This window comes from Aspergillus nidulans, chromosome VIII (assembly GCF_000011425.1).
Source record: "Aspergillus nidulans FGSC A4 chromosome VIII".
Lineage (NCBI taxonomy): Eukaryota > Fungi > Ascomycota > Eurotiomycetes > Eurotiales > Aspergillaceae > Aspergillus > Aspergillus nidulans.
The window spans coordinates 2962049-2989377 of NC_066264.1; the positions used below are offsets into that span (position 1 = coordinate 2962049).

At 51.0% G+C, this 27329-nt stretch overlaps 10 protein-coding genes across 10 annotated transcripts, besides 1 other annotated feature; 2 read left to right on the forward strand and 8 right to left on the reverse strand.

Moving 5' to 3' along the window:
* Nucleotides 1-27329: part of a sequence feature (contig 1.7 1..773302(-1)) that runs on past both edges of the window.
* ANIA_00605 (phosphatidate phosphatase App1 family protein) lies at nt 77-3441 on the reverse strand (the record flags this gene model as incomplete). Its single annotated transcript, XM_653117.1, has 3 exons — nt 77-3041; nt 3185-3368; nt 3414-3441. 3 exons carry the CDS (start codon nt 3439-3441, stop codon nt 77-79), a joined length of 3177 nt encoding a protein of 1058 aa, XP_658209.1.
* ANIA_00604 (UV-endonuclease UVE-1) lies at nt 4499-6332 on the reverse strand (the record flags this gene model as incomplete). Its single annotated transcript, XM_653116.1, has 2 exons — nt 4499-6037; nt 6096-6332. The coding sequence occupies 2 exons, from the start codon at nt 6330-6332 to the stop codon at nt 4499-4501; spliced, it is 1776 nt and encodes a 591-aa protein (XP_658208.1).
* ANIA_00602 (putative extracellular protein) lies at nt 7534-9262 on the forward strand. Its single transcript, XM_653114.2, has one exon. It carries the CDS (start codon nt 7815-7817, stop codon nt 8853-8855), a length of 1041 nt encoding a protein of 346 aa, XP_658206.1. The 5' UTR covers nt 7534-7814; the 3' UTR covers nt 8856-9262.
* ANIA_00601 (uncharacterized protein) lies at nt 10685-12740 on the reverse strand (the record flags this gene model as incomplete). The annotated part of the gene is made up of 2 exons (XM_653113.1): nt 10685-12546; nt 12683-12740. 2 exons carry the CDS (start codon nt 12738-12740, stop codon nt 10685-10687), a joined length of 1920 nt encoding a protein of 639 aa, XP_658205.1.
* ANIA_00600 (uncharacterized protein) lies at nt 13791-14712 on the reverse strand (the record flags this gene model as incomplete). Its single annotated transcript, XM_653112.2, has 2 exons — nt 14182-14712; nt 13791-14127 (listed from the first exon to the last, which is right to left on the reverse strand). Exons 1-2 carry the CDS (start codon nt 14622-14624, stop codon nt 13791-13793), a joined length of 780 nt encoding a protein of 259 aa, XP_658204.1. The 5' UTR covers nt 14625-14712.
* ANIA_00599 (uncharacterized protein) lies at nt 15137-16511 on the reverse strand. Its single transcript, XM_050613361.1, has 3 exons — nt 16360-16511; nt 16030-16312; nt 15137-15963 (listed from the first exon to the last, which is right to left on the reverse strand). The coding sequence occupies exons 1-3, from the start codon at nt 16489-16491 to the stop codon at nt 15269-15271; spliced, it is 1110 nt and encodes a 369-aa protein (XP_050469184.1). The 5' UTR covers nt 16492-16511; the 3' UTR covers nt 15137-15268.
* Nucleotides 18095-18790, reverse strand: ANIA_00598 (CENP-S family protein). The gene is made up of 4 exons (XM_050613362.1): nt 18674-18790; nt 18502-18625; nt 18321-18354; nt 18095-18254 (listed from the first exon to the last, which is right to left on the reverse strand). The coding sequence occupies exons 1-4, from the start codon at nt 18704-18706 to the stop codon at nt 18131-18133; spliced, it is 315 nt and encodes a 104-aa protein (XP_050469185.1). The 5' UTR covers nt 18707-18790; the 3' UTR covers nt 18095-18130.
* Nucleotides 19243-19815, forward strand: ANIA_00597 (uncharacterized protein; the record flags this gene model as incomplete). The annotated part of the gene is made up of 1 exon (XM_653109.1): nt 19243-19815. One exon carries the CDS (start codon nt 19243-19245, stop codon nt 19813-19815), a length of 573 nt encoding a protein of 190 aa, XP_658201.1.
* On the reverse strand, nt 20235-23985 carry ANIA_00596 (protein ddbA; the record flags this gene model as incomplete). Its single annotated transcript, XM_653108.2, has 5 exons — nt 20235-20657; nt 20714-21157; nt 21208-23108; nt 23153-23811; nt 23891-23985. The coding sequence occupies 5 exons, from the start codon at nt 23983-23985 to the stop codon at nt 20358-20360; spliced, it is 3399 nt and encodes a 1132-aa protein (XP_658200.1). The 3' UTR covers nt 20235-20357.
* On the reverse strand, nt 24581-27001 carry cprA (NADPH--hemoprotein reductase cprA). Its single transcript, XM_653107.2, has 2 exons — nt 25035-27001; nt 24581-24971 (listed from the first exon to the last, which is right to left on the reverse strand). The coding sequence occupies exons 1-2, from the start codon at nt 26823-26825 to the stop codon at nt 24675-24677; spliced, it is 2088 nt and encodes a 695-aa protein (XP_658199.1). The 5' UTR covers nt 26826-27001; the 3' UTR covers nt 24581-24674.

The following is a 27329-nucleotide window of genomic DNA, read 5'->3' on the forward strand; positions in this document are numbered from 1 at the left end:
AATTGTTGACATATATACACCTGCATGATAACTCTATCGAGGTCTAACATAACCCAGCCTATGCAGACTATCTGTATCATGAACTCCACTTGCTCTCCGTCTCCCTCTTTTGGGTGACTTCCTTCTTCCCAGAATCAGAAGATACCTTTAGCGCTTCCCTCACAAGCCAAAGACAAACATCCTGTGCATCCTTCCCCACGCGCCAACTACCCAAGACCACCCCTTTATCAGCAAGGATTTCACTAGCCCGTTCCCAGCGTCTCCGCCAAAGTTCCTCCCGCTTGTTAGGTAAAGGAGCGCGCGGCGGGGCTGAAAAGTTCGATGTTGATGATCGCGAGGGCGTAACAGTGTCAGAACTGCTGGTGCTGCTTCTGCCAAGGGAGGCGTTTGACGCTGGAGAGCGCAGCATGCTGGGCGCGCCTGGATATGCATTCTGACGACTTGGAGAAGATGACTGGGATAGCTGTGATGACGAGGCAACAAAGCGCAGTGGCCGTTCTGGTACAGGACGATTGGTGTTAATGGCCACTTGAGAGGGGCTATTTGCTGATGCTCTTGTAACGGACCGACGAGGAGGTGGAGGAGGCGGTGCCGGTTTCGAGATACCCGCTCCATCACCACCAAAGTCCGGCAACTGGGCAACCCGGTTGTTGGTTTGTGATGCCCCACGATTCTCAATGCTAGAGTCGCTCTTATCTGCTGAAGATGAGCGCGTGGATGCAGTTTCACCAGCTGATATAGAGTCAGAATTACCCGCGCTGCGCCTCGGTAGAGGCGGTGCGGGCTTCCGCGTAAATGCCTCCCTTGATGGCTTGTCCGCCAGGTCAGCGGTGTTTGTTACCGAACGGAGGGCAGAGGGCTTAGATGGTATAGCAGGGGGAGTTCTTGTGTTCATGGGCTTGTCGGACGAATCCGACAAGTCGATCAAGTCTTGGCTCCCAGCGGGGCTAGCCCATGGAGCTGGATCTGAGGAGATACGCGGTGGCCGTGGCGGTAATGTAGGCCGATTTGGGGCCAAATCAGAGTGGTCAGTCAGCTCAGGGGTGCTGTTGGTGCGGGATGGTGTGTTTTCCAGATGGTTGACGGACTTCTCAAAGAACGTCGTCCGCTCCGGCGTAGTCACGTCACGTATGAATATACCAATAATCCTACCCGGATTCGTCAACGCGAGGTCAGTATACACTTCGAGATCAGACTCCCCACTGTCACCAACTAGAATAAACTTCCGGTCAGGAAAGTCTTGCAGGATTCTTTCTAGATTTCCTTTCTTCCGCTCCAGAGTAGGTTCAAATATACCCTGGAAGAGGCCACTATACTGCTTCAGATGGAAAGACCCAGGCGGCAAGCCAACCATCTTGAAGAAGCGATCTAACAGCGGATATAGTTGCCATGGGGAGCTTGAGACGTAGTGTATTTGCACACCCGCTTTGGCCATTGCATTATACCAGTCAGTGACGCCCTCAATGGTCAAATCCGACAGCTCGCGGGCGAATATATTTCGGCACATCTCCTTCGCTCCACTCGCAATGGCTGAATGCTTTACTGTGTCGTCAATGTCACTGATCATACTGACGCCTGTAGGTTCAATGATTTCGACGTTCTTCACAGCGGAGAGGTCCTCCGATGCAAGCACGCGCACGTGTGTGGGAACAAAGGACAGCGACGCTCGAACCGAAAAATGGCCTGAATCATTGGTCATAATATTCTTCGACTGGCTGTTTTCATCATTGAAGAAAAAGACAGTCACCGCCATCCCAGCCATTGGATTCGATAAGAAGGGTTTGATGCGCTCCACTAAGTGACCGTTCGCGATCAAAAGTTCATCCTTGCTTAGTTGGCCGGAGGACTGGACCGACGCATTTGTTGGGGTTCGTTGCGGTAAGCGGCCAGCAGGCTCTTCTTCAAGTCCCTCCGAAGCGGCTTTCAGGTTCATTTCATTCTGTTTGTCGGCCGTCTTGATGATGAACTGAGCCTCGGAATCAACAAGCTCCTCCTCTCTTTCCTCCGTTATACGCGGTATGCGATCATCTTCCTGATTCGTCCCATCGAGACCAGTCTCGTTATTTATCGGTGCAGGTACGCCGCTCAGTTTTCGAGCCAGGGCGACGACCAACCGCTGCTTCCTCGTCATCGGTCCACGATAAGGCGCGTATACCCAGCCCCGAACGTCTACCGCAACCACAGCATTCTCGTCATCGAACGTCTCCCACTCATCTTCGCGTTCCCGCGTTCCATCATACCCCCGGTATTCATCAATTGAATCCAGAGATTCACGTTGCGACATCATCTGCGCCGCAATCCTATCTCGATCTAGCCGCCTCGCATAGCTCGGGAAAATAACCATCTCCTCATCGCCAGACCGCGCAATCTCAACATCCGGAAACGCACCAGGCGTGTTCATATACTCGTCACCCAAGTCGCGCGACGCATTCCGCTGAGCCGTCCACGATGCCGCGTATGACTGCCGTAACTCATTCGCTGCCTTTAAATACTCAAAGACTTTCTTCCGCCGCGCACCCCGCTCGCGCCCGTTACCAAAGCCATAGCCGCTACTCCATGTTGACGATGAAGACGATCCGTATTCTGACATCGAGACAGCTCTCTTGCCCGCTCCAGGCGCTTCCGCTTTCCCCGCCGCGTGCGCTGCTTTTTCAGAAGGCACCAGCAGGCCCCCGATAAGCCCGCTCACTCCCCGGCGCCGCCGTCTCCGTCGGAATAGCTCTGTAAGACCTAGTTTTCCTTCCCGCGACCGCTTTGCAAGCCTCGCCTGTCGCTGGACGAGCGCTCGATATACTCTCGCTTGCGCCCGGTGTCGAAAGGCGGGGATAATCTCGTGACGGAAATTCCAGAGCCGGAGGTGTGCACGGCGGCCAGCGTAGGGTCCGAAGATGAGACGGAAAAGTTGTGAGAATTTGCCTCTAGGTTTCTGGCTTGGGAAGCGACGAGGGTGAGGGAAAGGTTGGTGCGGCACTGGCCACCTCACGGAATTAGGCGGCGGACGCCAGCGACGTAGGAATGATTTTGGAGCCAGGTTCGAGGAACTTTAGAGAATACCGACGTAGGATAATCAACTAAGAGGGATAGTCGAGGAGTCTGTGTTTCCAGGCCTTGGTTAGCGTGATTGAGTTGATGTTTGCTCAGCGCAGACAAGCTCGAGGCAACAACGGCTGAGGCGGCGACAAACCAAGAATGCCTTTCAACGAGACCTGCTCGGAGACGACGATGTCGCAGCGTTTCAATTATCTGTGCCGCTGTAATAAACGACTTGGGGAGCAAACCTTCTAGCTGAGCTGTCCAGGCTGGTTCTGATAAAGTGTGGGGAAGGCACAGGGGCTGATGTTGAGTGATGTTTCGGTTCCTCCGCCTTTCTAGGTAGCGCGTTTGCTACGAGATTATATATAATTTTCGCACACCTTCATCGTCCTTAGCCAAGGAGGGCATCCCTCAATACGTGATTGGCCCTGTATAGCATTTTCCGAGTATCATTAAAGGTTACTTCAAGGATCACCGTATGCATTTTACTTTTCTGAAATGGACTATCTCGCTATCATATATGCTGATAGATGCTCGGTCACTCGTCCTTGTTTTATCACTAGCCAACTTCCCTGACCCTTCTCTCCAACAACTCAGTTTTCTCCATCTCCTTTGCGAAGCAGGGCAGTGCGATTGCGGTGTCATAAGCCTCCATCCAACGATTGAAAGTACGTCTTGGGAAAGGAGGGAGATTCCTGGAGTTGTCCGACCTTGTCGACGGATAATCCAATGGCTCTCTCTGAACAACCTTTGCACGCCCAGGAGCGGCTCCATGAAATAATCCCCGAGCCGACCGTGTGGAGGTTGAGCGATAAGCCTTAAAATTGAAGTTTCAAGAAGAATCTGGCATTGGCCCTTTGCTGCCGTGAATGGCTTTAGGGCGTCTCTGCGCTTCTTCACTTCTAGACAGACAACCATCCAGAACGAACAGTGATGGCAGTGAGTTTGAAACTTTCATGTTATCCATAGTTAGCACCAGTTGCCGTTGGAAATAACGAAAAGCGGAGGTAATGTTGATGCTGTGTGAGAAGCATCCTCATCAATCTCGTCGTGTAATGTAGAATATAACTGAGCTCTGGTTAATTCCATGGGGAGAGTATCCATGGCAAGATAGGATGCTTGCAGGAGCAGATCAAACGTCTGTACGGCCGGGTCTAGCGTAACGCTAGCATAGAATCGCGCAAGACTTCAGTCCCGAAGCTGGTTTAATATAATCGTGTTTGATGTTGACGCGTGAAATGAACTGGTCAAGTCTCGTGAGGGGTTTGCACGCAAGGCCCCGAAATGCGCATCTGTGCGAATGGTTGTTGTCCGTTGGCTAGGTATTGACACCGTTGGTTGAACCAACTATGGGCGTGAAAAGGCATTGGTTGACAAAATAAAGTGAGTTTCTGCTTCTATATCCATGCCGGGTTATGTGAACAATATGGTACATATATAGTAGGGTGTTGCGTCAGATATACACTCAGACTGACTCGCTGTCTTCTGCATAGTTTACTGTCTTCGTCCGTCGACTTCGACGGACTCCATCGCTCTTAGCCTGCGACTGAGGCGGCTTTGCATCATCGGACAGTTCTATGTCGGAAGCCGATGGGGTCGATGGATCAGGCGACGATGCTTTGCGCTTTCTGCTGGTGCGCTTCTTGACGCTTGGGGACCGCTCAGCGGCTTTCGTAGTTTTGGTCGGGGTGCTAGGAGTGACCAGGGCAGCATCAAGCTCCCCGTCTGGCTCTCGTGGTGGGGCCTTCTTGTTAGACTTGGGGGTCTTTAGAGCTTTGGTTCGCACAATCTTCTTTGGCCTCAACCATTCTTCCATTCCTGGAGGCCAGTAGACCCTCCGCTCCGGGCCACCCATGCCGACTTCCTCTTCGGGAACAGTCTTTGGGGGCGGCACCTGTGCTTCAAGGTCGACAAAGTCGCCATTTTTCTTCTTCGACTTCCGCGGCGGTTTGAACGGCTTATTCTCGTCGGTGCGCACATAAGGCAGAATATTATTGAAAAGATCATGTCCTGGTAGCTTATACGTCCTCATCAGCTCAAAAACAGCCTGCTCCTTATCCTTGGCTTCAATCATCAGATCCATGGTAGGATCACAGGGAGGAAGAACCCGGACGCGATCACTGTGCTTTCGGCGTTGACGGTTGGTGATGGCGGCAGAGACAGGCTCGGAATAGTGCATTTTCTGTGTAATATTCTTTCTTGTCCACGTAGCCTTGATCCGATCGTAAAGGTTCATGATGTCGAGAGTGCCCTCTCGGAGCTGGGAAGAGTCGAAGATGATATTGTGGTGGTGATAGTCCAGGACGAGCGGAATATTCAGCTCCTCACAGATTGGAAGCAAATCATGTACCGACCAGCTCACGTCGTCGTTCTCCAGAACCAAACGGTTCTTGATGTCCTGCGAGAGCTTCTGGTAGTTCTGCCGAAACCGATCCAAAGTCGCCTCCTTGTCGCCGAAGACACCACCCATGTGCAGGATCATTACCGCATCGCGGTCTTGTTGCGCAGGCAGCTTGAGAAGCTGCAGCATCTCCGAATGGTACTCCAAATCGCGAAATGAGTTCTCAAGCACTTCTTTTCGGGGGGAGCCCAGCTGGGTGAACTGGCCGGGGTGCACAGTCACCCTATGGCCAAGCTCAGCGACAAGACGCCCGACTTCGCCAAGCGTCTCGGAGGCAAAAGGAGCCAACTTGTATCCATATTCTTTATGGCTGGCAAATGGAAACATCTCACTGCTGATACGCATAAACTTGATTCCGTACCGATCATTCCAGCGTATCAGTTTCAGCAGATCGCGAGCATTCGCCAATCCCAGAGCTTCCACATATGCCTGGCCTCGTGCGATGTCAGCAGGCTGTGACCGGTCCGGCCGGTTCTTGGTGGCATGCGGCGGCTGTGAAGGATCGGAAAGCGGATGTCGGTTCTCAAGGATAGAGGCTATACGACAGGTGCGGGAACAGAAAACGGGCGGGTTCGAGTATCTTAGGTAGGTATTGAGGCAGGCCTACAAAGACATTCGTATTAGATGGAAGCACGAATACAATATTGAAGGGCATACTCACATACCCCAGCCTGCCTTTCCAGGGAAGGGGAAGATAGTTGCTATTGACGGGCGGGGGCCGTGAAAGGGCTTCCTGAAGCTCTTCAGCCTCAACCGGCACATCCTCGTCCGATTCAGGATCAATTGGCGCAACGTCAAGCTTTCCGTTCGTGTCTCCCAAGTCGCCCCCACCTAATGAGCTCTCGAGCTGTTCATTTTCCGTTTTCACTGGTGTATCCGGAGCAGGTGTTGCTGCCATTGCGCGGGATGGGCCCAGTGACCGAGCTGGGAATCGGGTCCAAGGCGAATTGACTGTCGTCGCAAGCTTTGAGACAGATCGGCTTGTTTTGGAATGCGATGGGAAACCTGCCACGCTATAAGTACGACATTGAGGGCGAGAATCTGGCCTGCTCGTAGCGGCGATCGGGATCGCCACCGTAACGCGAGTCATCATCCATGACCGCAGCGATGGAGAGGTGTGGCGAAACCGGGCTGGGCCGGATTCCACGGCGCTGTGGAAACAGGCGGCATGCTGGATGAACCTCTCCTGAGGGAGGTAGCGTATAAACATTCAGTGCGGTTGAGCGATGGACGAGAGTAATTAGAATAACAAGATTCGAGTAGTGTTCAAACGAAAGTTTCGAAGTTGTGGTGACCCCAGTGCATCGTGGTGCGCATATGAGTGGGAAGCGATCGAGATCGAGATCGGTGATGGAGCAGAGCGATGACGATGACGCAGAGAAGAATGAGCGAGAGACCGAACTGGAAAGACTGGCTGAACTTCGGTCGGACAGACCTTGCCCCTGCGTGAGTTGAAAGTACAGCAGGGCTTGAGCGGTAGAACGCGAAGACGCGAGAAGCTTAGCGTTGCGCGTGTTCTCCCGTTAGTGGAGGATGAGACTAATTCTGCCTAATCTTATCGTAGCAAGCTCCTATACAGAACCTCCAGTGTTACTCCAACCTGTCGTTTTCCGTTTCCTCTGACAAGATTCTGCTCGTTCTCTCGAAAACATTCCAATTGCATCAGTTGCATTTCAGACTTTTGTCTATCCTATTGTTTTCACAATGGCTGTTTCGAATACTACTAGACACATCAATTGCACGAGAGCGGTGCCCGTTAACAGCCCGTCTACAAGGGAGCAATTCAAGAACTTGAAACAATGTTGTGAATAACAAAAGCTTCTAGGCTCCTTCCTGCTCTCTCGTGACATTCCATTGTGTTATGGAATAGCTTCTCCTGGTCCGGTGTTATGCCCATTGTTTACGCCAACATTCTTTACGCGGCGATCAGAGCCAACGAGCTGCCGTCCCAGATGGACACGCCATGGCATTCAGCGTCCCTGCTGAAGAAGGTTTACAGCATACCAGTGGTCCAGGGCTGTTTATTTAAGATGCTGTTCTCTACGACTCCGGCTGCGCGGCACCGGCATCTTCTTGCTCTTCTGGGGATCTGGACTATACAGAAGCAGTGTTATCACACCTCTTCTCTGTACCGAGACCGTCTGTGTCCATTGAGCCCATTAAACATTGTCACTCCTTAGGGCTATTCATCTTTGTTATACATTCAAGTGCACACCAGATATTGTCACAGTCGGATCTGCAGTATAAAGGACTTCAGATTCAACCCGGGCCTCTAACCTGACTTCTCCAGTTAGCTCAGATCTTGCTTCTAGTTCACAGCCTGGTGCTTCCAATCGTTCAGACAAAGCAGCTTCGTTTCGAATCTCAACACGTTATCAAGATGAAGAACTTCCTTCTGACTGCCGCCCTGCTGGCCTCGTCCGCCTACGGACACATTCAAATGTCCAAGCCGTACCCTATCCGCAGCCCTCTCAACCAGGCAGCCACCGGTGAAAAAGATTACTCGTACACCAATCCTTTGTCTACCTCCGGCTCTGACTACCCTTGCAAGGGCTATGCCAACGACCCCTTCAACTCCGTCGCCACCTACAGCCCGGGCTCAACCTACGACCTCGAGCTCTCCGGCAGTGCCGTGCACGGCGGCGGCTCATGCCAGATCGCACTCTCCTACGACAAGGGCGAGACGTTCCAAGTCATTCACTCCATGCTCGGCGGCTGCCCCATCACCAAGAGCTACAAGTTCACGATTCCCGCAGACGCCCCTTCCGGTGAGGCTCTTCTGGCCTGGAGCTGGTTCAACAAAATCGGAAACCGCGAGATGTACATGAACTGCGCCCAAGTCACTGTTGGCAGTAGTGCGCGTCAAGAGGGCTTCACGGCCGTGTCTAAGAGCCAGGCATTCAGCAGCCTTCCACCGCTCTTTATCGCCAACGTCAACGGACCCGGTCAATGCACCACTATAGAAGGCGAGGAGGTCAACTTCCCCATGCCTGGGCCTTCCGTTGAAGGAAGCCTCTCTGGCACGGGCTACAAGTGCTCCGGTTCTGCTCCTTTCCTCGGCACCTCCAACTCTCCCAATAGTGGTTCCGGCTCTTCAAGCTCCGGATCTTCGACCAGCGCCAGTACCAGCCCTACCAGCCTCACCCATGCGCCCGTCACTTCCTCCACCACCGCCGTGCCATTCCCTTCCTCTTCAGTGGCATTACCCTTGTTGCCCTCTGTTGGTACATCCAGCCAGCCGAACCCAACTCTCCGCCCTGAAATCTCGCTTCCAGATGACTCAACCTGCGTCACCGGTACTATCATCTGCTCCGAAGACGGCAATAGTTGGTCGCTTTGCGATCAGGGCTTCCCTGTGCACATGGGCAGCGTTGCTCCAGGAACTCGCTGCACCCACGGCGCTATGCACCGTGCTGACTAAATCGAGATATGAGGTGGATCTAGGGCTATGATATATCTCAGAAGTCTTACGTTGGAATAGCAGCTCCTCTGCAGTTACGGCTTGGCTGTCTTGGTCTAGTGGCTGTACATTAAATGTACTTCTCTTTTATGCCTGTAATGCTTCCAGGCTTTATCACTCTGTCGATCTTTCTTATCTATCCTTCAAGTTCTTCCTTTGCGGTGTCTTATTCAAACTTTTTTTTTCTTTCGTTCGTTTCTTGTTTCCATTTATCTTAGTTGCATATTCCACTTAATGTTCTCTTGATGTAAAGGTAGTCATATGACGCTACCTCTACACTTATGCAATCATCAATTTCTCCTTCAGTGTCTTAAACCTGCTACGTAACTTACATTGTTAGCGCTTTTAAAAACTATGCTTGCCCATATTAGAGTTGTCCAAGGTCAAGATTGATGCGGTGCTTTGGGACGGTTCCCTGACCCTAGGTAAGTACAACATTATCCTTCACCCGGAGAACTGTCCTGTGCTGCCCATTCAAAGAGTGTATGAACAATTAACATTGCATAGATCGCATGGTAGGAGATCGACGAGCCGCTCTACACTGCGCGTTGCATCTCAATAAACGCCTCCGGCTCTAGGCATCAACTGCAGTCAAAATTCAGCATAGCCGGATGAGGAAAGGAAGCAGGCGGCAGCCAGGTGCTGGGAGCTCTTAACCATATCCCAGAGTATGCAGGGGAAACTCACGTGGTAGTTAAAAGCTCAACGCCCCTTGAAGCTTTATCAGCGCTCCAGCTGCAATTTCAACCTGCAATCATCATTCACTACAGATAGCGTCGATCCACTCCATCAAATACGCCCCCTCCATCTCCTCCGCTTTCCCCTGCAGCCCCATTGTTATCGTCATTTCTTTGACGTGCGCTTGTTAAATGCCTATTGTTCAGGTACTTCCCGCCATCAGAGCTTGTCTGGAAACCCTGGGTCGATTGTTCGCATTGGCGGCTCCCTGCTATGGCGTGTACCCACCATTTGACATTGTTTCTCTCAGGATCTATTTGGTCACTTCGATTCTCTTTAAACACAATCAGGAAAACACAGGCGTTTGGTGCGTCCGCCAGCATATTGACAAGGGTTGGAGGGCAATGAGCAGCTGAAATTCCAAAAAGAAGCCAGAAAATCTATGCATCCTACAGTCGGCGATCACCAGAGAACAAATCCTGTTTCACCCAAATTGACATTAATCCCGGCTTTTTTGGAATAAACAGGCAGAGAAGATGCAGGAGGGACATGATGGTGGTGCAGTGCTGCAGGCTGTTGTGTTAGTTCTCCCAAGATATTGACTCACTTGTTTTGCTTATTATCCCATTGACAGATGGGACCTGCAGGAACTTTTGTGTCTAACCGTGGAACATTGCCAGATATCCCCTTACTCTCTGCCCAAAGCTCCTAACATCGGACTACAAACGCCAGATCAGCGACTTTGCTTTAGATTGATGACTAAAAGTTCACCCTGACATAGCAATGTGATATAGGGCTACCAGACTACAGCAGTAGCTACCATGTTGAGCTTGGCGCCTTGGAATGATGGGGTATTCCATTCTGACAACTCAGTCAAGGACGACTTCGCCATCACAGACTCCAGGGTAAACCAGCTGGGAAGAGAGTGCTCTACACTGGTCTGTAACCCGCCGGCAGATTTAAACAGCGGTACTACCGTCATTCGTCACTGGGTGGGTAGTGTCTCGATATTGGATGGTCTAGTTTCAGGGTGTTAAGGGGAATTTCTTTTTTTTTTTTTTTTTTTTTTTTCACAAGTCATTGATCTAAAGGTGCAGCAATGCCTGATTGCATCATGGAACATGCTCTTTTTCCTCCTCCTTCGGAATACGGACCCAAATCAACACAATGAACGCCGCAAGCAACTGCGTTGCAAACGCAAACCACCAGATATCCCTGAGCCCCTTCAACCCTATACCTCCCGCCGCGTCACGATCGACTCTCGTTCCAATTGCATCGGCGATACTTGTCATAATCGCAGACGACAGATTCTGGTTGGTTACCAGAAGACTCGCGGCACTACCCTGGTACGACCTCGAGACGTTACTCGTGATGAAGATTGATGCGGCTGCAAAGGCTAGATCAGGACCGAAAGTGACCAACACAACACCGGGGAAAGAGAGCGCCCAGTAATTTGTGTTGGGTGTCTGAGGGATGAAGAAAACAGGCCCCATCGTGAAGGCGAACATAGCTGCAGTATAGATATAATGGCCTGGGAAGATATGCAAGGTGCGGCTGACAACCCAGGTGGCGAAGATCCCGACGAGGGCATTGGGGATGAAATACAAAGCGACGGTTATGGGAGCGGCACCTTGGATGCGCAGCCAGAACTGGGTGACATAGAACTGCCATGCACCGAAGAAAGAGCCGAAACCGAAGAAGTATGCTGCCATCAACGCCGTGAATCCTGGGGTGCTCCAGAGCCGGTTCGGTATAAGAGGGCGTGGGGCCTTTCCTTCCCAGAGGAAGAGGGCGACGAGCAGTAAGACCCCAACGATGATGAGGACGTAGGTATATGGAGACCAAGATGCAACGGGGCCCTGGGTTAGCCCGAAAAGAAGGCAAACACAGCCTCCAGCCGCGCATGCAGCTCCTATATAGTCGAACTGTCGGAGAGTTGGTGGCTCGGCCCCGGCTACATCAGCCGCCGGGCGAAGCGACGGAATGCTGAAAAAAGCCGCGACGCCGCAAAGAGCGCAAAGAATAGCATTCGTGCCAAAGATCCATTCTAGATGCGCGGACAGCGCACCCCCTTGCAAGGCACCAAGCGAGTATCCAAGCGGCGCTGTTGCTGCGATCGCAGAGAAGACCCGGTTCTTGCGAATTCCTGGATTATAAAGACGTCCCAGCACACTCATACTCCCCGAGACTAGAACTCCAATCGCGAGACCTTGCATAGCCCTCACGACAAAGAAGAGGATATAACGCTCATGGTTGAGTGAGAACGCACCGACAGCATTCCACACCGCCAGCCACGCATATGCGCTCACCATAAGCATTTTCGGCGGTGCCAGATCCGCCAGAGAACCTGAAACAACAACAGACAGCCCATTCGCCGTGTTGAAGGCTCCTACAATCCACGGTAGCTGCGAGCTCGAGATGCCCAAGGCCTCCCTGATCGGCTCCTGCGGCGCAAGCATATCACCCAGGAAAAACGAAAACAGCATAAGACTGATAGAGCAGACGCCCACCATGAACAACTCGGCCGTGAGGCCGGAGACCTCAGGCGGGATCCCCTGCTTGCTCAGTGCTTGCACGGGAGATGCTGCCTCAGAGTCGGTCTCATTTGCGGCATCCTGCGCGTCCTGCCCCTGCGGACGAGACGTAGAAAGCCTCCGATGCTGGAGACCGATCTCATTGTTAATCTCGAGAGTCGCAATGCGCGAAATGGGCGTTTTTTTGTTCCCTAGCAATGGATCTGGAGTCTGTGCTCCTGTCACTGGACTTGCAAAGCCCGGTGTGCTGGCGATAGAGGAGCAGCCCGGCGTCGGTGGTGCAGTTGAGTCACCGCCGCTGCCGTTGCTGCTGTCAGGGTCGCGGGATGCCGATGCCGATGCCGATACAGATGCAGCTGGCTCGGTAACCGCCGCGGTCGCAGCGAAATAACTTTCGCCTGGCGGCCGTGCACTCGGTGGCTGCAGATTTCCCATCCTCTCTGATGAAGTAAGTACGCGCAAGATACAGGAGATTCTATTTTTTTTTCCCTAAAAGAAAGATGATTTAAATACGTCTGAAAATTATGCGATTATCTAACACCTTCCCAGCAGCTGCTAGGGGTGGCGTGCGCGTACCGAACCTGGTGGAGTCGTGAGTCAGTCTAGTAGAGACGGTCATGACATGATTGCACATCATAGGCGAGACAGCTGGGACTTGATAACAAAGGCGAAAAGCAAATATCGGTGTGCCTTGTGATAATAGTCATGGTCATACTTTGGCTGCCCTGTACGGCATTAGGAGCAATTAGGGCTCGCTTGCGGCCCGGCTAGACTAGACTATCGTGTCGGCTTTTTAGCCTTAAGCTCCAGAGCTACTTTCGGACCGACCGATCATTAACGATCATAAAGTTTAGAGATAAATGATTTTCGTTTCCTTGAAGTGATAAGCAGCAAGCTTCGCTGATCATTAGGCTTCATTGATGACTGATGAGCAATGCTTGGTGACGCGTCCTGTTCTCCTTGAAAGATCATACTTGAAGCTTGTCTCACTCGATATCGCAGTCCTTTCTCCCATCCTGCAGCTAGGATTACCCAAGTTGCTTTTAGCCGTTGAACAGCTGAGTTGGTATCAATGGACTTTGTCCGCGCTACTTATCGCTGAAGGATATGGGTGCCTAATCACAGTCTAATTAGCGCCTAGATTGTTCTAGACGTAGCCCGCAATGCGAGAATATCCCTAATCAGGAGTATGGTTCAGATTCGAAGAGTTCTCCAGAGATTGGGTGGATCTTTTTTGTCGAGAAAACAAGACGTCAAGGCAAGACTTATATTAAGAGCGACATCCAATTTGAGATTAACTAGTACTAGGTGCAGTAGGGACAGCGACACTGAAGACAGATATGAAGCTGGTGATAGTAGCATACAAGAAACGAAGGGAAAGGTTCGTAATATGAATAAAGAGTGTCTCAATCATTGCCCTCCTAACTTAGATCAATCCCGTTGGTATTGCCGTATATCGTTTCGTTCATTCGTGGTGCGCACTAGACGCTTTGGTTCGTTGTATCCTCGCGGGAAACAAGTATTAAGATTATGGGTAGTTATTTGATTGTAAGTCGCGCTGTCATCAGTGGGCAACAGTACATTTTATTTTCTTCTTTCTTTTTCTTTAGAAGTCGGTGTTGAGTACGCACATTTCATGCGGAGGAAATCCGTACATTCGTTCATCAGAATAGCGAACGACACCCTAGTAGTTGCCGGTGTATGCAGAGTTACCGTAGCCCGGAGCGGCTGTAGGGAGATGCTCAGGCTCATTTCGGCGACCAAAACGATTGAACCAACCCTGTTTCTCGCCGGGCGCAGCACCACCAGCAGGGCCAGTCTCGACATCGTGAGGGGTAGGGTGTTCGGGGAGCATGTTGTCTCCGTTAACCTGCTCGGGGGCAGCCTTGTTGCGACGCCAGAAGCCTCGACGCTGAGTGCCGTAGGTGTAACCGTTGGCGGGCGAAGGACCGAAGCGCTTCTCGCGTCTGTGGTGACGGCCGAGAAGGAACTGGAAGAGGATGGAGATGAGGAAGAAGAAGCTATTTCCGCATTAGCATATGTTCTTCTTTCACGACGAAAACGAGAATACTCACACTCCAATGATTGAAACTGCGAAAACGACCTTCTCCAACATGCAAGCGTACTCATAACCCACCCCAGCCGGGGAGTCTTCATTGTCGCGACCAGTGCCAAGTGGAGTGCTTACCGTCCCGGAGCACTGGTTTGTACCATCGCGCGTCATCACTGCGATGGCGATCATGGCCCCGACAAAGCACACATCGAGGAGAATAGCCACAGCCGCAAAAAATGCTACTCCGCCCAGGCAGCAAGTGAACAGGGATCCCAAGAGGGCATAGAGGGTCGCTGCTCCTGAGAGACCCTCGACGGCTTTCATCCACGTGGGGATTTGCTGGTCATTTTGAGCGAGTCTGGCTAGAAAGTAGGAGTAGATTCCTAGTATGACTGCAGAATCGAGGAATTGCAGGACCCGGATGGCCAGGTTGAAGAAGCGGAGGACAACGCCTCCAAAGCCCATGGTGTTTTGTATTGTTAGACGACTAGTGAGTTAGGCGACTAGTGATGGCGCTAGGGGGCGCGATTTGTATGAGTCCTTATAAATATTGGTAACAACATTAAAAAGATTGAAGGATGCAACTAGCGGGGGTATTGTTTTATTTAAGAGCGTGACCAACGGCGTAACGGATCAAAGGCAGCAAAATTCCATAATGATTGTCGTTTGTCACAGGCCCCAGGGCTCCAGGGGCTGGGTGTGCCGCAGCAGGAAGATCAGTGGACGATTTCTGGGTCTCCCACTGCGGATCAGAGCTTCTGGCGTTTCTTACAGGCCATCCACGCTTGCTCAAGGCATTAGTGAAGCTCTGGCCCACAGTGACGAATTCAAAGACGGGAAAGATGGCGAAAAATTCACGAGACGACGAAGGACAAAAGGCCCCAGCCACAGCAGTGACATCATTAGTCTATTTCTAGGGGCCTTAGTGGCTTAGAGCTACCCCAGCCACGGTATACTTTGCATAAAAGAGTATAGTTAAGCTTTATGCAGAATTACTGCGCTAATTAAACCGCTATTAACTAGAAGGTTTCAGTATGAATACACAATGACTTCATCACCCAACCTCCCTGATCCTGAGCGCTCGAGCGCCGTAACTGAATCGATTGAGATCATATCTGTGGATCGACAAGGATCTTGCAGTGCGTATTCCTGTCCTGCAGCAGCGTCTTGAATCCCTTCTCCACCACATCTTCCAGTTTAATTTTATCCGTAATCATGGACTCCGGTTTCAGTAGGCCCTTCGAGATAGCGTCGATAGTGTCTTGAAATGACTTCTCATCGTATAATGCCGAGCCAAGATATTTCACCTCGTGGTACATCATCTCGTTGACCTTGATCTGCGGTTTCTTCTCCCACACAGCGACATTAACGATCGTACCATGGACGCGGCAGGCACCAATGGCTCCGTCAAGCGCCTTCTCCACGCCCGCTGTGTCGAAGACCACATCCGCGCCGACGCCGTCGGTCAACCCGCGGACATTGTCTGGGATGTCGACTTCCCTAGGATCGAGGATATGCGTGGCGCCAAAGTATTTCGCAGACTTCTTTCGGGTTTCTGTCAATTCAGCAATGATCGTGAAGTTGGCGCCTCGCATCTTCAGCACTTGCAGGATGCATAGACCAAGAGGACCGCCCCCGACGACCAAGACATTGTCACCCTCCTTGAATGGCGACAAGTTGACGGCGTGCCATGCGACCGCCAGTGGTTCGATCATGGCCATGGATTCCGGCGTAACATTATCAGGAATGGGGTAGAAGTGTTCTGCAGGCGCGACTATTTTCTCGGCAAAACCACCGCCGTAACCTGTTCGCATTGGGACGTTAGCTTGTCCAGATCGTACAGCTTGCTTGATTCTGAAAAAGAGCATACCAGATAGTCCGATGAAGCCAATATTCTCGCAGCAATACTCGTAGCCAATTTTGCATGGGGGGCACTTCCTGTCGAATATGGTCGGGCGCACAACCGCCTTCTGTCCCGGCTTGAGGTGTGTGATGCCTTCTCCCACTTCCTCGACGACTCCACCAAACTCGTGACCCATGACAACCGGCGCGGTAGCTTTGGTGATGCTATGTGCTCCCTTCGGTATTAAGACGGGTCCGGAGGTATACTCATGGAGGTCGCTGCCGCAGATCCCGCAGTATGTGTTTCGCAGCTGAGAAGCATTAGTGTGTCTCGCGATACTGTCCTGTGGTTTCGTACCTTCACCTGGCCCTTTCCGCAGACAGGCTCTTCAATCTGTTCGACCCTTACGTCCCTGGGGCCATGGAACTGGAGCGCTTTCATGAGCGGCATGTTTTCGTTGTCTGTCGCAATTTCGAGAGTGCTAGACATGGTGAAAGTTCACAAACAGACAGAAGATGAGTCCTTGTAGATTTTGAATCTCCATCGTCCCTTTAATCCCACGGTTTTGGTGGTTGTTAAGCAGTTCAGCAAGTGCCAAAACTGGCGACGTTCCCATGACGTACCCAAAACATTTATCTATGACAAGCAATTGATTTCGCCAGCGTCGTACCTCAAGGACCGCCTTCCAACACCAAGATTTAGATACTAATTGCTGATTGACAGAAAATGTGGTTCATCTGACCAGGTAACGTCAGTCAAAGCTAGCTCCAGCTTTGTGCTTGCGCCGCGCTTGGTTTGTGGGGGCCCCCGGGCTGGGCTCTATACCCACTCATTGTGGAATTCTACGTCCAAGTATCAATTACCCCAACAATATTATGGGACTACTGCTTGCCAATAGATGAGATGAGAATACCATGTCGTCAACGGTTATGCAGTATCTAGGTCCCTTATTAAACGTACAAATATTTCATGTCAGCATTTTCTGTTCCGCTATGACATAAAAAACGGTCGTTAACACCATCTTCATACATACAACAGAAATATGGCTAGGCCGCAGTGCACACATATTGAAAGTTGGGAAAACTTTTCATATCCCTTAACATATTGCTCAGGTGCCACTATTCCGCAATTACTTCAGAATGCAGCCAATTAGTTTACATTGACCATGGAGCTTCTTAAAACACCCGTAGAATGGGGTCCCTGGGCTTTGGTCGGCAGTAATACTGCGGGAACCAAGCCTAATGTAGAGGCTAAAAATGATTATGTGAATGTTGACGGCGCCCAGGTTTTAAGTGCTGCCTTATAAATTTTGTTTATAGCATCATGCTCCTCCTAGCCACTCTTCAACGGAGGTAAAAGTAATGGCTCGGAGTGGACATGCCATAGAAGTTTCACATACTCACAAAAGGCGTTTGAATTGCACCAGTAATTTGCGATCTCCACGATCCAAGCTCATTGTCGACGAGCCGTGCCCCCTTCTGAAGCTTGCCAGATTCCGGATCTGACAAAGAAGCCAAGACCGCTCCTGTTCCAGCCAGTGCATCATGCTGGACGAATGTCAATAAGAGACGACACCGCGACATGCACCACTTTCTAGCCGCCGAAGTTTCTGAAATCTGCGACACCTTCCAACGCAGACTAGACAGCAAAAGGAGACTGTTGGGATTTTTGATGCCTCTTGTCACTGTGATGAAAAGAATCAAGCCAGCTCCCTCCAACTCAGGGCACTTGGTTGCAAGGATGTGACCATCATTCGGTGGCCGTTTCGTCATGGTATTCGTTGTGAGCCGCCATATACCGAGCCAAGTAGCGCTCTGACTACCTCTAATCTAGTTCCGCAGCCACTCCGAGCTGAGTTCCCCATGGCTCCATTATTCCCCTATCATGAACAAATGTGGGGTTGCTGTGCTATCGCATGCTCCTTCCAGCAAATTAGAGACATCCGCAATGTCCAGGAGCCTGGAACTCCTGTACAACACATCATGAATCATCCCATCCACGGGCCCCTTACAAGCCGTAGTGTAGAGCCCCTCTGTCGCGGCTGAATTCATTTCGAGTCCCGAATTCGATCGCGAGGCGTGATGAAAAACATTGGAAAATGTTTAGTCTTATCGGCGCACCCAACTCTTCAGTCTTCGTTTTCTTGCTCACGTAGTCGAGCGATATATGTTCTTAATATAGACTCGAGTCCTTCGTTTCGGCGTGCCAGCATCATCACATCCGATACATTGATCGTTGACCGACCTGCGTGCCTGAGCCAAGAACCTGTCAGCAACACGGAAGACATCCTGAGACTGGCTAAAGATAAGGGAGCTCACTTCGCGAAGCTTTCAAGATCTTGACTCGCCGTTTCTATACGGATGACCTCTGTCAGCCACTTTCCAACGTAGAAAGGGCAGAGAATGGCAATAAACAGCCCCAGGCCCAAATTAAAGCCAGATGCCATTTCTGCGCTCCATTCCATATCTATATGGGAGGTTTAAAACTGGGAGGATGTACCTATCTGAACCCAGACAAGCTCGGTCAGTGCACCAATGAACTGAGGTGTGGCGTTCACACCGAGCTTGATTGTCTCCTCATCCACAATCTTTCCAATGGATAGCCAGAGGGCGGATTTCAAGCGCTACGAACCAGTGAGTCACTTTCTCCGTCCCACAAGGCATATGCCTACCTCTTCGAGGCCAACATTCTCATTTGCATCCATTTTGCTGGTTATGCGAGCAAGAGTCCAAGCCGGTCTGAGTACCCCACCTAGAGAGATCTTAGTATCGAATCGAAGGAAGCTCAGCGTAGCAATGCGTGCACAAGACTTTGAAGGAACTGAGACGCGACAAACAGCTCGACGCGTCCGGATGAGGGGCCGAGCAAAACCGACCGGAAAAACATCTTCCGGGACGACCCGCTAACCCAAATAGGAACTTACATTTTTGCTCCAGCTCAGTCCGGCTCCCGGATGTGGTCCTGGACAGATCATATACTTTTGTTTCGGAAACTCAGGAGCCGGCAGAAACTACTCTGGGAAGAGCTCTTGCGGCATAAAGGCTTGATATTCCACCAGGGCTGCATCTTTTGCACTCTTTATCTTCCCCTCTCCGCGCCTATCCGCTCTCACCGAGTTACCCGGCACTTCCATCCACTTCCCAACCCAACAAACTAAATAATACTCCCTTCTTATTCCTCTTCAAGCGCAAGCATATCGAAGACTACATCAAAGAACCAATTGAACGAAGCAACACCAGAATGTCGGACTTCAACCCCTCCCAGGCGATCACCGACGCCGTAAATGACTACTTCAGCAACCTCTACGCCTTGCTCGAGCTTCTCTTCAACCGCTTTCGCACGAACCTCTATAACTCCTTTGCCCAAGTCTCCGCCTACCGCTGGACAAAGGTCATTCTAACCGTCATCGGCTACATCCTCATTCGCCCCTACATCGAAGCCTTCTTTAAGAAAATGCACGAGCGCGATCGCAAGAAGCAGCAGGAAAAGGAGCGCGCGGAGAGAAAGAAGGCCCGCGCTAAGGTCTCACCTAATGCGCTGAGAGGCGGTGCTACTGAGGGCGAGGGTAAGGTGTTGGGAGAGGTTGAGAATACGGACGACGAGGTGGATGATGCCGAGAATGAAGAAAACGCTGAGGACTTTGCGACTGCGAGTGGAGTGCCGGAGTGGGGTAAGAATGCCAGAAAGAGGGCTAAAAAGCATGCGAAGAAGCTGGAGAAGGAGGCTGAAGAGACGAAGGGTCCCAAGTTGACAGAGGAGCAGATCAAGGAGCTTTTGGACTGGAGTGAGTCGGAGGATGAGAAGAAGGCTTAATGGAGGAATTCTGGGCCCTCTCTCCCTAATCTTATTCAAGCGGAGTGGTCTTAAGTTCGTTCTGCTTTCGAGACTTGCATGTTTTACATTTTAATCCCTGTACCTTGTAATATTTAGACTTCATATCTTCATTACTCATAATGTATGGACGGCCTCTCGCTTTAAAGGTCTGCCATTATTCTTGATCTTAGATTCAAAACCTTCAATGGGCTGGCTTGCTAGGGGGACCTCGAAGGCCCTCAAACTCGCCCCTGCTCACTATTCATGGCTGCGATGTGAGCCCGACTATGGCCAGGAGCAGCATGGCCGCAGTCTATTACACTGCGGTCAAATGCAAACGAAACCGGAGCAAATATTTCAGTTACGCCCTGCCTACGCTACAAGCTCAACTCAGAGCTTACTGGACTCTATAAATATTCAAGCCCATAAGATCATCTTATACATCATGTCGTAAATAAGCTAAAATATCCTATACCCATGTGATATCCATAGTACCGAGAAGGCAAATCAAACCCAAGAGGAAGCCGAGTTGCGTAATACGTCTAATGCAATCTCCTCAACGCTTCAACAATCGCCCTGACCTCCTCTAAGCTGCTCCCCACTATATCAACAATCTCTTTTTGCACGGCCGGCTCACAGGTCAAAAACCGTTCGATCAGTTCACCGTCCACGAACCGGTAAGGCTCGGTAGCTTGCCGGGTCATCGTGCGGAAAGCTCGGTAATCGGTGAATGGGATGCCGCCGAGGGAGTCGGCGCGACTGGCCATTGTGGCCTGGAGGCGCATCAAAAAGTCTTGGTAGTCGGGGTTTATGATGGCATAGAGGTAAATAGAGCCTTCAACCTGTAGGGAGTTGAATATTAGTCTTGCTTGGATGGAGAAGGGGGTGGATAATGTACCGTTGCGAGAAAAGCCCTAGGCACGACGGTTGCACTGGGAAGTTGTTGGATATTGACAGGGCGTATTCGGTTGACCATTTCGTTGAGGCAGATCTCGCCGGTGACTTCCAACCTACGGCGATCATCTTCCTCGACACCTGAGCGGTTGCGGCGGAGGACGATTAGGTTACCCTCTGCATCACTCTCCAGATATGTGTCTGGTGCGACGGACGTCACGCCTGTGGCCCAGACTGTTTGGAAGTGCCGGGCCACCTCGACCAGTTTATCAGGTGCACCGTTTTCTCCTTCGTGGTATTCCACAACGCAGACGCTCTTCATGAGATCTGCAATGGCTATCACGTTGCGCGTGACTGTAATGTCGACAGGCGCTGTCGAAGTTCTGTAACTGGCGAGCCTCTGAAGTTGCAGTCCGCCCGATCTTGGTACCACTTGGAAGACTACAACCTGGAAACTGGTCAGCTTATGCGGGACCAATACTATAAGAACCAGCGTACCGTCTTGACAAGCGCAGCAACAATCTTATCTCCCATCACTGCCAGGGCGCGGCATGCTCCTTTCACCCTTTCTTGAGCAACCTTGGCGAGCTTTCTACCGTTGTCTACTTCGAAAACGCGGATATATCCGAGAGTAGAGTCTCCATCATCCTCGCCCAGGTATGCACTTCCAACAACGAACCGATCCTTTGCCTCCCCGTCTTTGCTTTCCGGAGCTTCAGCTCGAATTACACATTCCACAATCTCTTCTCCTTCAAGATCGAAAGCATCTAGGCGTCTGAATAGAATTTCGTCTGCCAGTACAAACTGACTCTTGACAATCTCTTCCCCACTGACCAACTTGCGCTCGATTGTGCCCATACCAAAAGCCTTTTCCGAGGGAGAGTATGCGACGCGTCTCACAGTAGCTTTGATCGGAAGAGTCTGGATCTGTGTAGTCCGTTCCTTATCGACCAGGCCGATCTTCAGCTCCTGCGCTGTAGCCACCGCAATTGACTCTGGATAGGCTTCCGAGTTGAAATGACATATTCGTGATGCTCCTTCTGAATTGACAGCCGAATATATGATGCGGCCTTCGGATCCATAAATTAGACTAGGATTTTCACATGTGGCGAAGACATTGGAGAGGCCGTTGCCCCTGGGTAACTTTTTGAATGTTGGCTGTTCTGAGCCAAGGACAAGCTTGTTCATGCCCGATAGGGAATGGTCTTGGTCGTTATAGTCATACGTTATGACGCTTCCATCAGCCATTGAAATGAAGAGTGTGGGTGCATTCTCCGCCAGTACACTGGCCACGAGAACTGAGCGCGGGAATGCCTCACCAGCAGGACCCAGCGATGTCGAGCTGATGTGGGACAGATCCTGCAGCTTCAGCACTGAGACTTTGGCCAATTGAGGGAATCCAACAATACAAACATCAGTCGGAGTTGTCGGTAGTGTAACGCCAGAAATTTGGTTGTCCGCGCCAAAGTCTTTCTCCGAGACGACTCGAGCCTCTGACTGAATATCCAACACAGTCACATGTTTGCCGCCCGCGACAAGTACTATCGTGTCGTCGTTAGCAGAAGCCGCTGTGATGATTAATTGATTTTTTGGTGTCCATTCAAAGATAGTCATTCCGCATTCAATATCTGCAATAAGAACTCTCTGCTCAGTAACCTGCAGTATCCGACTGCCCGGTAGATTCGCGGCAAGCAAGGTGTTCTCTGAGAGGCTTAGTCCCAGGAAGCTTTCGAGTTCTTCTGCCTCCCCGTCGGGACTGAAACGAAAAACTCGCGTTTCATTCACGAATGTGACAAGAAGTGTATCCAAAAAGTCACCTCTTGACCCGACTTGCAGACCCCACAGGTCCGTAATATGTTCCATATCGCCCAAGACACCCAACTCCTCCAATCCGACACCACTACGTACACTCCTAAGGGTTCCATCATCGAAAGCTCCAGAGCCAGTGACGATTCGAGCTTGGCCGGATGAAAATTCGTGCATTTGGTTTTCACTGGTACGGTTTCCGAGGTCCATTATCGTGAAATCTAAAACCGGCGCAATGTTGGATAAGGTCTGGATAACTTGAAACGATTGGTCACCGATCCGTATAACCTGCGAATCGCCTTGATGCGATCCCACGAATACCACTCCACCACCGAGATACACCAGAACAGAGGCTCGAGATGTGTTTCCGAGACTGTGTAATTCCCATCGTTCTACTTCAGAATTCCGTAGAACAAGCATCAAGAAGAATAATCTCCCGTAGTCATCCGCTAGCAACCATCTCTGGCTATCGACCTGCTCCCAGGCCACGAAAATTGTCGCTTCTTCAAGAGGTTGTGATACGATTTCATTGTTGTCCGCATCAACGTATTTGATTGACGTTTCACCCAGTATAAGGAGGCCACCTGCGGCGGCTATTAGCAAACTCCAGATAGAGCCTAACTACAGACAAACTCACCGAGTGGAGCAGGAACTGGTATGAGATGGGATGCCCCAAGGTCCAGTTCCTGCGCATAATCCGCAATGCTTGTAAATTCAGACTCAGCACCTGCCGCGGTGCTGTACTTCAACTCACGGACCTTGAGTTTGACCTTTTTCTGGTTGTCCTCGTACAATAGCGCCAACCGCGGCGAACCAGCTTGCACATGCAAGAAAGCGGACGAGCGCACGAAAAGCTCATCAATCCGAGTAATGATCGGTTCACCCAGCTCTCCAATTCGCGGAGCATCGGGACCAGTAGGCAAAGCGACCTGTCGCCCTCTCCTCTTGCTCGGCAGTTGTATAATAGGTATTACCACGATCATGCCATCGTAGATCTCCAGCGTCATGAACCGGCCGCTTGGATCGATCATGCACCGGCTCCCCGTTCGTGCATCGCGGGAAGACGGATCTGCGATATCGACATAATCCCTCTCCGTCCTGACTTGGTTCCGTGCACTATCCCAGGAGAGTGTGAAGTATGAGTAGCGATCCGTACCGACGAAGAGGTGGTCTGTCGGCGAGTTTGCGGGTGCGGGGAGACATGCTAGCATCGTTACTCTGGCGAATATCGAGCATGATGTAACGAGGGCGAGCCCATCGGGTGTGACGGAGTAGAATTCGAGTTGATTTGCTTTTCTGTAGAATATCAAAGTGTCAGCAAAGAACCTCTAATCTGCGGCTCCAGAGTTCTCATCGCGAGATTCTGGGTACGTACGCAACTACTAGGCACTCGTCCTCAGCGTTCAAGAAATGCAGCTTCAATGCATGCCGAATGCTGCTGGCGCGATGAATTGGCGCAATGTACGACATCTTTCTAAAAGGAAAGTGTCCGGATCCCAACGTTGCGTTTCAGGGTCACCTGCGGGGAAGCACGCTTATCCCAAAAACAGGAAGGAGAAGCTGCTCGGAAGTGAAAGTCGACCTCAAGAAAGCATCTATAATTGCACCGTCCTGGATCGGGAGGCGCTAAGATTGGGGCAGATAGGACACGGTCGAAGGAACTGTGGTAGAGAAAGATGAGAGGTCTCGAATATGCAGAAGTTCCCTGGGCGGGCGTTTATGCAGAAATTCGATGACGCTCGCTGCGGACTCCTGGTCTTAACTCCGCGCCAGCCTATTTAGACATTTCAATTCATATATTGATCATTACGAATAACTCAACTGAACAATCTTGGAACTTGAAAATAAAGAGAAGTCTTAATAGATGACTAAGCTGTGCATAAAGTATTAATAATGATACTTGACTCCGAGAAATAGAGTTGCGATCGTAGGGACATTCTGTCCCTTAACAGCATTCGTCATACCGTCTATCACGTTCATACAGTGTCAGAACTCCTTTTGCGGTGGTCAACCGTGAGAGGGGTAGTAGTAAAGCACTAGGCATACATGAACCGCGCCGAGATAACCAAAAAAAACGGGAGTATATGTGCAAAAATCAGTCAGGCTGAAAACAGAATTTAACATAGTCATGACGAGTGAATGGTGGAAGGAGAGGCGAATCATGACCAGACATCCTCCTGGTAGCTGCCACTGCTACGCATATGCTTCACCATCTCCTCTCCCTTCTCGGCGGGCAGACCACGCTGAGCCGCGATAATTTGACCTAGCACAAGGTTAACCTCGCGAGCCATGTTCGCAGCGTCACCGCAAACATAGAATGTCGCCTTTTGCTTGAGCAGATCACTGACAAGCTCGGCATGTTCCTTAAGCCGGTGCTGGACGTAAACCTTCTTCTCCGATTCGCGGGAGAAGGCAGTGATAATCTTCAGGCTGTCACCAAGTTGGTCCTGGAAAACCTATAGCAAACATCGTTGTTAGAACGGCTCAAGGAAAAAATTCCTCGTTTCAAGATTACATACCTTCCATTCATCCTTGTATAGGAAATCTTCGTCGCGCTTGCGGCAGCCAAAGAACAAGACAGTTGGACCAACCTTCTCACCACGGGCAGCCAGAGCAGCTCGTTCTTGAATGAAACCACGGAAAGGAGCGACGCCAGTACCGGGACCAATCATGATGATAGGACGCGAAGGATCAGAAGGCAGCTTGAAGTTGGAATGTCTGACATGAACGGGAACATGAATACCATCGTACTTGTTGCGCGGGCCGTTAATCGCATACGTCTGGCCATGAGGGTCAGGCGAAGGGTCACCGTTTTGCTTCTGCTTCAGTGCAAGGAGATAGTTCGTAGTCACGCCTTTAACAATATGGGTAGCCCCGGGCAAGCGGGTAGACTCCACAACTGCGGTGATGCTAATCTTGTCCTTTTGGACGAGAGAAGACGAGGAGATCGAGTAATAACGAGGCTGGATCTTGTTCAAACCCTCAATGAGCAGGGAGAACGGGACATTGGAGAAAGGCTTAGAGGTGATGCTCTGCAGAGCCTGAGCGATGTTGAAACACTGATTGGTGATCTTTTCATGGAAGTAATCCTTATCGCTACCCAGGCGTACAATTTCCGTCTTAGTCTCCTCATCGGGGGCAAAAGCAGCCAGAGTCGAGACGAACTGACGAGAAACAGGAGCACAGACTTCCATGTAGTAACGGACGGCGGCATCATAGGTGGTAGGCGTAGGGATAGGAACTTTGGCGGTAACATCGATTCCCTTAATATTGATGACCGAGTGACGCTTCTCCTCAAGACCAAAGACATTCAGGAACCGATCCACCTCTGCGCCTGCGTTGGTGGGCCAAATGGCAATATGGTCTCCAGTTTGATAAGTGAGGTTGGTTCCAGCGATGCTAATTTCCATGTGCAAGCAGTTGCGGTCTTTGACGGTGAACAGCTCACGAGATTCAACAATGGGTGCGATGTAGGGGTTGTGCGCAGAGTAAGGACCGTTTGGTTGGCCTTCAAGATGTCCCTTGGTAGGCTCACCGAGGTAAACGGAGTTGTCCTCTGGGGTCAATGATTCGTCTTCCGTAACACAGAAAACCGGTTCATAAGAGGCCTCGCGCTCCTGCAAGTTCATAGCCTCAGAAAGCGCAGCCCACATAGGTTCCTTCCATGCCAAGAAGTCTTCTTCCATTGTACCAGCGCCATCATCACCCTCTCCAGCGGAGCCAATTCGTTGCGCACCGAGTTTAGTCAAGGCAGCGTCCACTTGGCGAACCATGGCGTTGTAGTGCTCATACGTGTTATTACCCAGACCGAAAGCGACATACTTGAGGGAGGACAGCGGCTTATCCTCAGCGGAGCCACCACCCTCGAAACTCACGTCGTCGCCAGTGATGAACTGATAGAATTCGACAGCGTTATCGGTAGGCTCACCCTCTCCATAAGTAGCCAGAACAAAAAACGCAACCTTGTCTTCGGGAAACTGGTCCAGATTCTCGTAGTCGTACTCTTCGATGTCGGCCACCATTGTCTTGAGGCCGAATCGCTGAGATCCTTCCTTTGCCAATCTCGAGGCATAGTCCTCTGCCGTTCCAGTTTGGGATCCGTAAAAGATAACACAGTTTTTGCCAGTTTCGTCCATTTTCTCAATTATGTTGCGAGACTTGCCAGCCTTGGCCACGCCGTTCATGGCCGGTCCGGAAGACGCATAGGGATCTTTAGCGACAGCCCAGAAGGTGCCCTTGGTGAAGTAGGCAATGCTACCCGCCAAGAGCACCGCGAGGACAACGACATCAAGAGTATCGAGTTGTGCCATGATGCAGCTCGTCTGCGACGGCCGCAGGAACTGACCGAAATACCGCTCGAGCTAAGAGAGGGGCGGTTAAGAACACGACCCCTATCGCTGGACCACGCTTTGCCAAAAGCAGTGCCTGGTTCCAATGCCGAGAGGAAAAGAGGGATGAAGAGAGGGAGAAGAAATCAAAGGCAAGCCTGAAGAGAGAGAAAAGGCCACGCAGAAGGTAAGAAAGCGGAGAGAGAGTCGGAGTCCAGGTGGGCGTTCTTAAGTGGCCCGCATAAGACGATTCGGAAGACGGAAAGTCAATGGGATGCTTGTGATGGGGCCAGAAGTTATGACTGAAATCTAAGGCACCAAAAGGGACCACTCTCACCGAGAACCGGCCCCTGCTGTCAGTGTATCAAGGGGGTGACCGTGATGAAAAGTGCGTGTACTTGGTGGGGCCCTGACCGACACCTCGTTCTGGGCTGATGCTCTCAGATAAAGGATAAGAAAGTGCTAAGATATTCTGTTGTAATTTAC

Excerpts from the sequence above, each read along its gene's own strand:
- ANIA_00602 (XM_653114.2), top strand. The coding sequence starts at position 7,815 with ATGAAGAACTTCCTTCTGACTGCCGCCCTGCTGGCCTCGTCCGCCTAC.
- ANIA_00599 (XM_050613361.1), bottom strand. The coding sequence starts at position 16,491 with ATGTCTAGCACTCTCGAAATTGCGACAGACAACGAAAACATGCCGCTC. Across the intron at positions 16,313-16,359 it reads GCGGAAAGGGCCAGGTGAAG|CTGCGAAACACATACTGCGG; the intron begins GTACGAAACCAC and ends AATGCTTCTCAG. Across the intron at positions 15,964-16,029 it reads TGGCTTCATCGGACTATCTG|GTTACGGCGGTGGTTTTGCC; the intron begins GTATGCTCTTTT and ends CAATGCGAACAG.
- ANIA_00598 (XM_050613362.1), bottom strand. The coding sequence starts at position 18,706 with ATGGATGCAAATGAGAATGTTGGCCTCGAAGAG. Across the intron at positions 18,355-18,501 it reads GCTTGTCTGGGTTCAGATAG|AAACGGCGAGTCAAGATCTT; the intron begins GTACATCCTCCC and ends TCATCCGTATAG. Across the intron at positions 18,255-18,320 it reads GATCTTGAAAGCTTCGCGAA|GCACGCAGGTCGGTCAACGA; the intron begins GTGAGCTCCCTT and ends TTCTTGGCTCAG.
- cprA (XM_653107.2), bottom strand. The coding sequence starts at position 26,825 with ATGGCACAACTCGATACTCTTGATGTCGTTGTCCTCGCGGTGCTCTTG. Across the intron at positions 24,972-25,034 it reads TATACAAGGATGAATGGAAG|GTTTTCCAGGACCAACTTGG; the intron begins GTATGTAATCTT and ends TGTTTGCTATAG.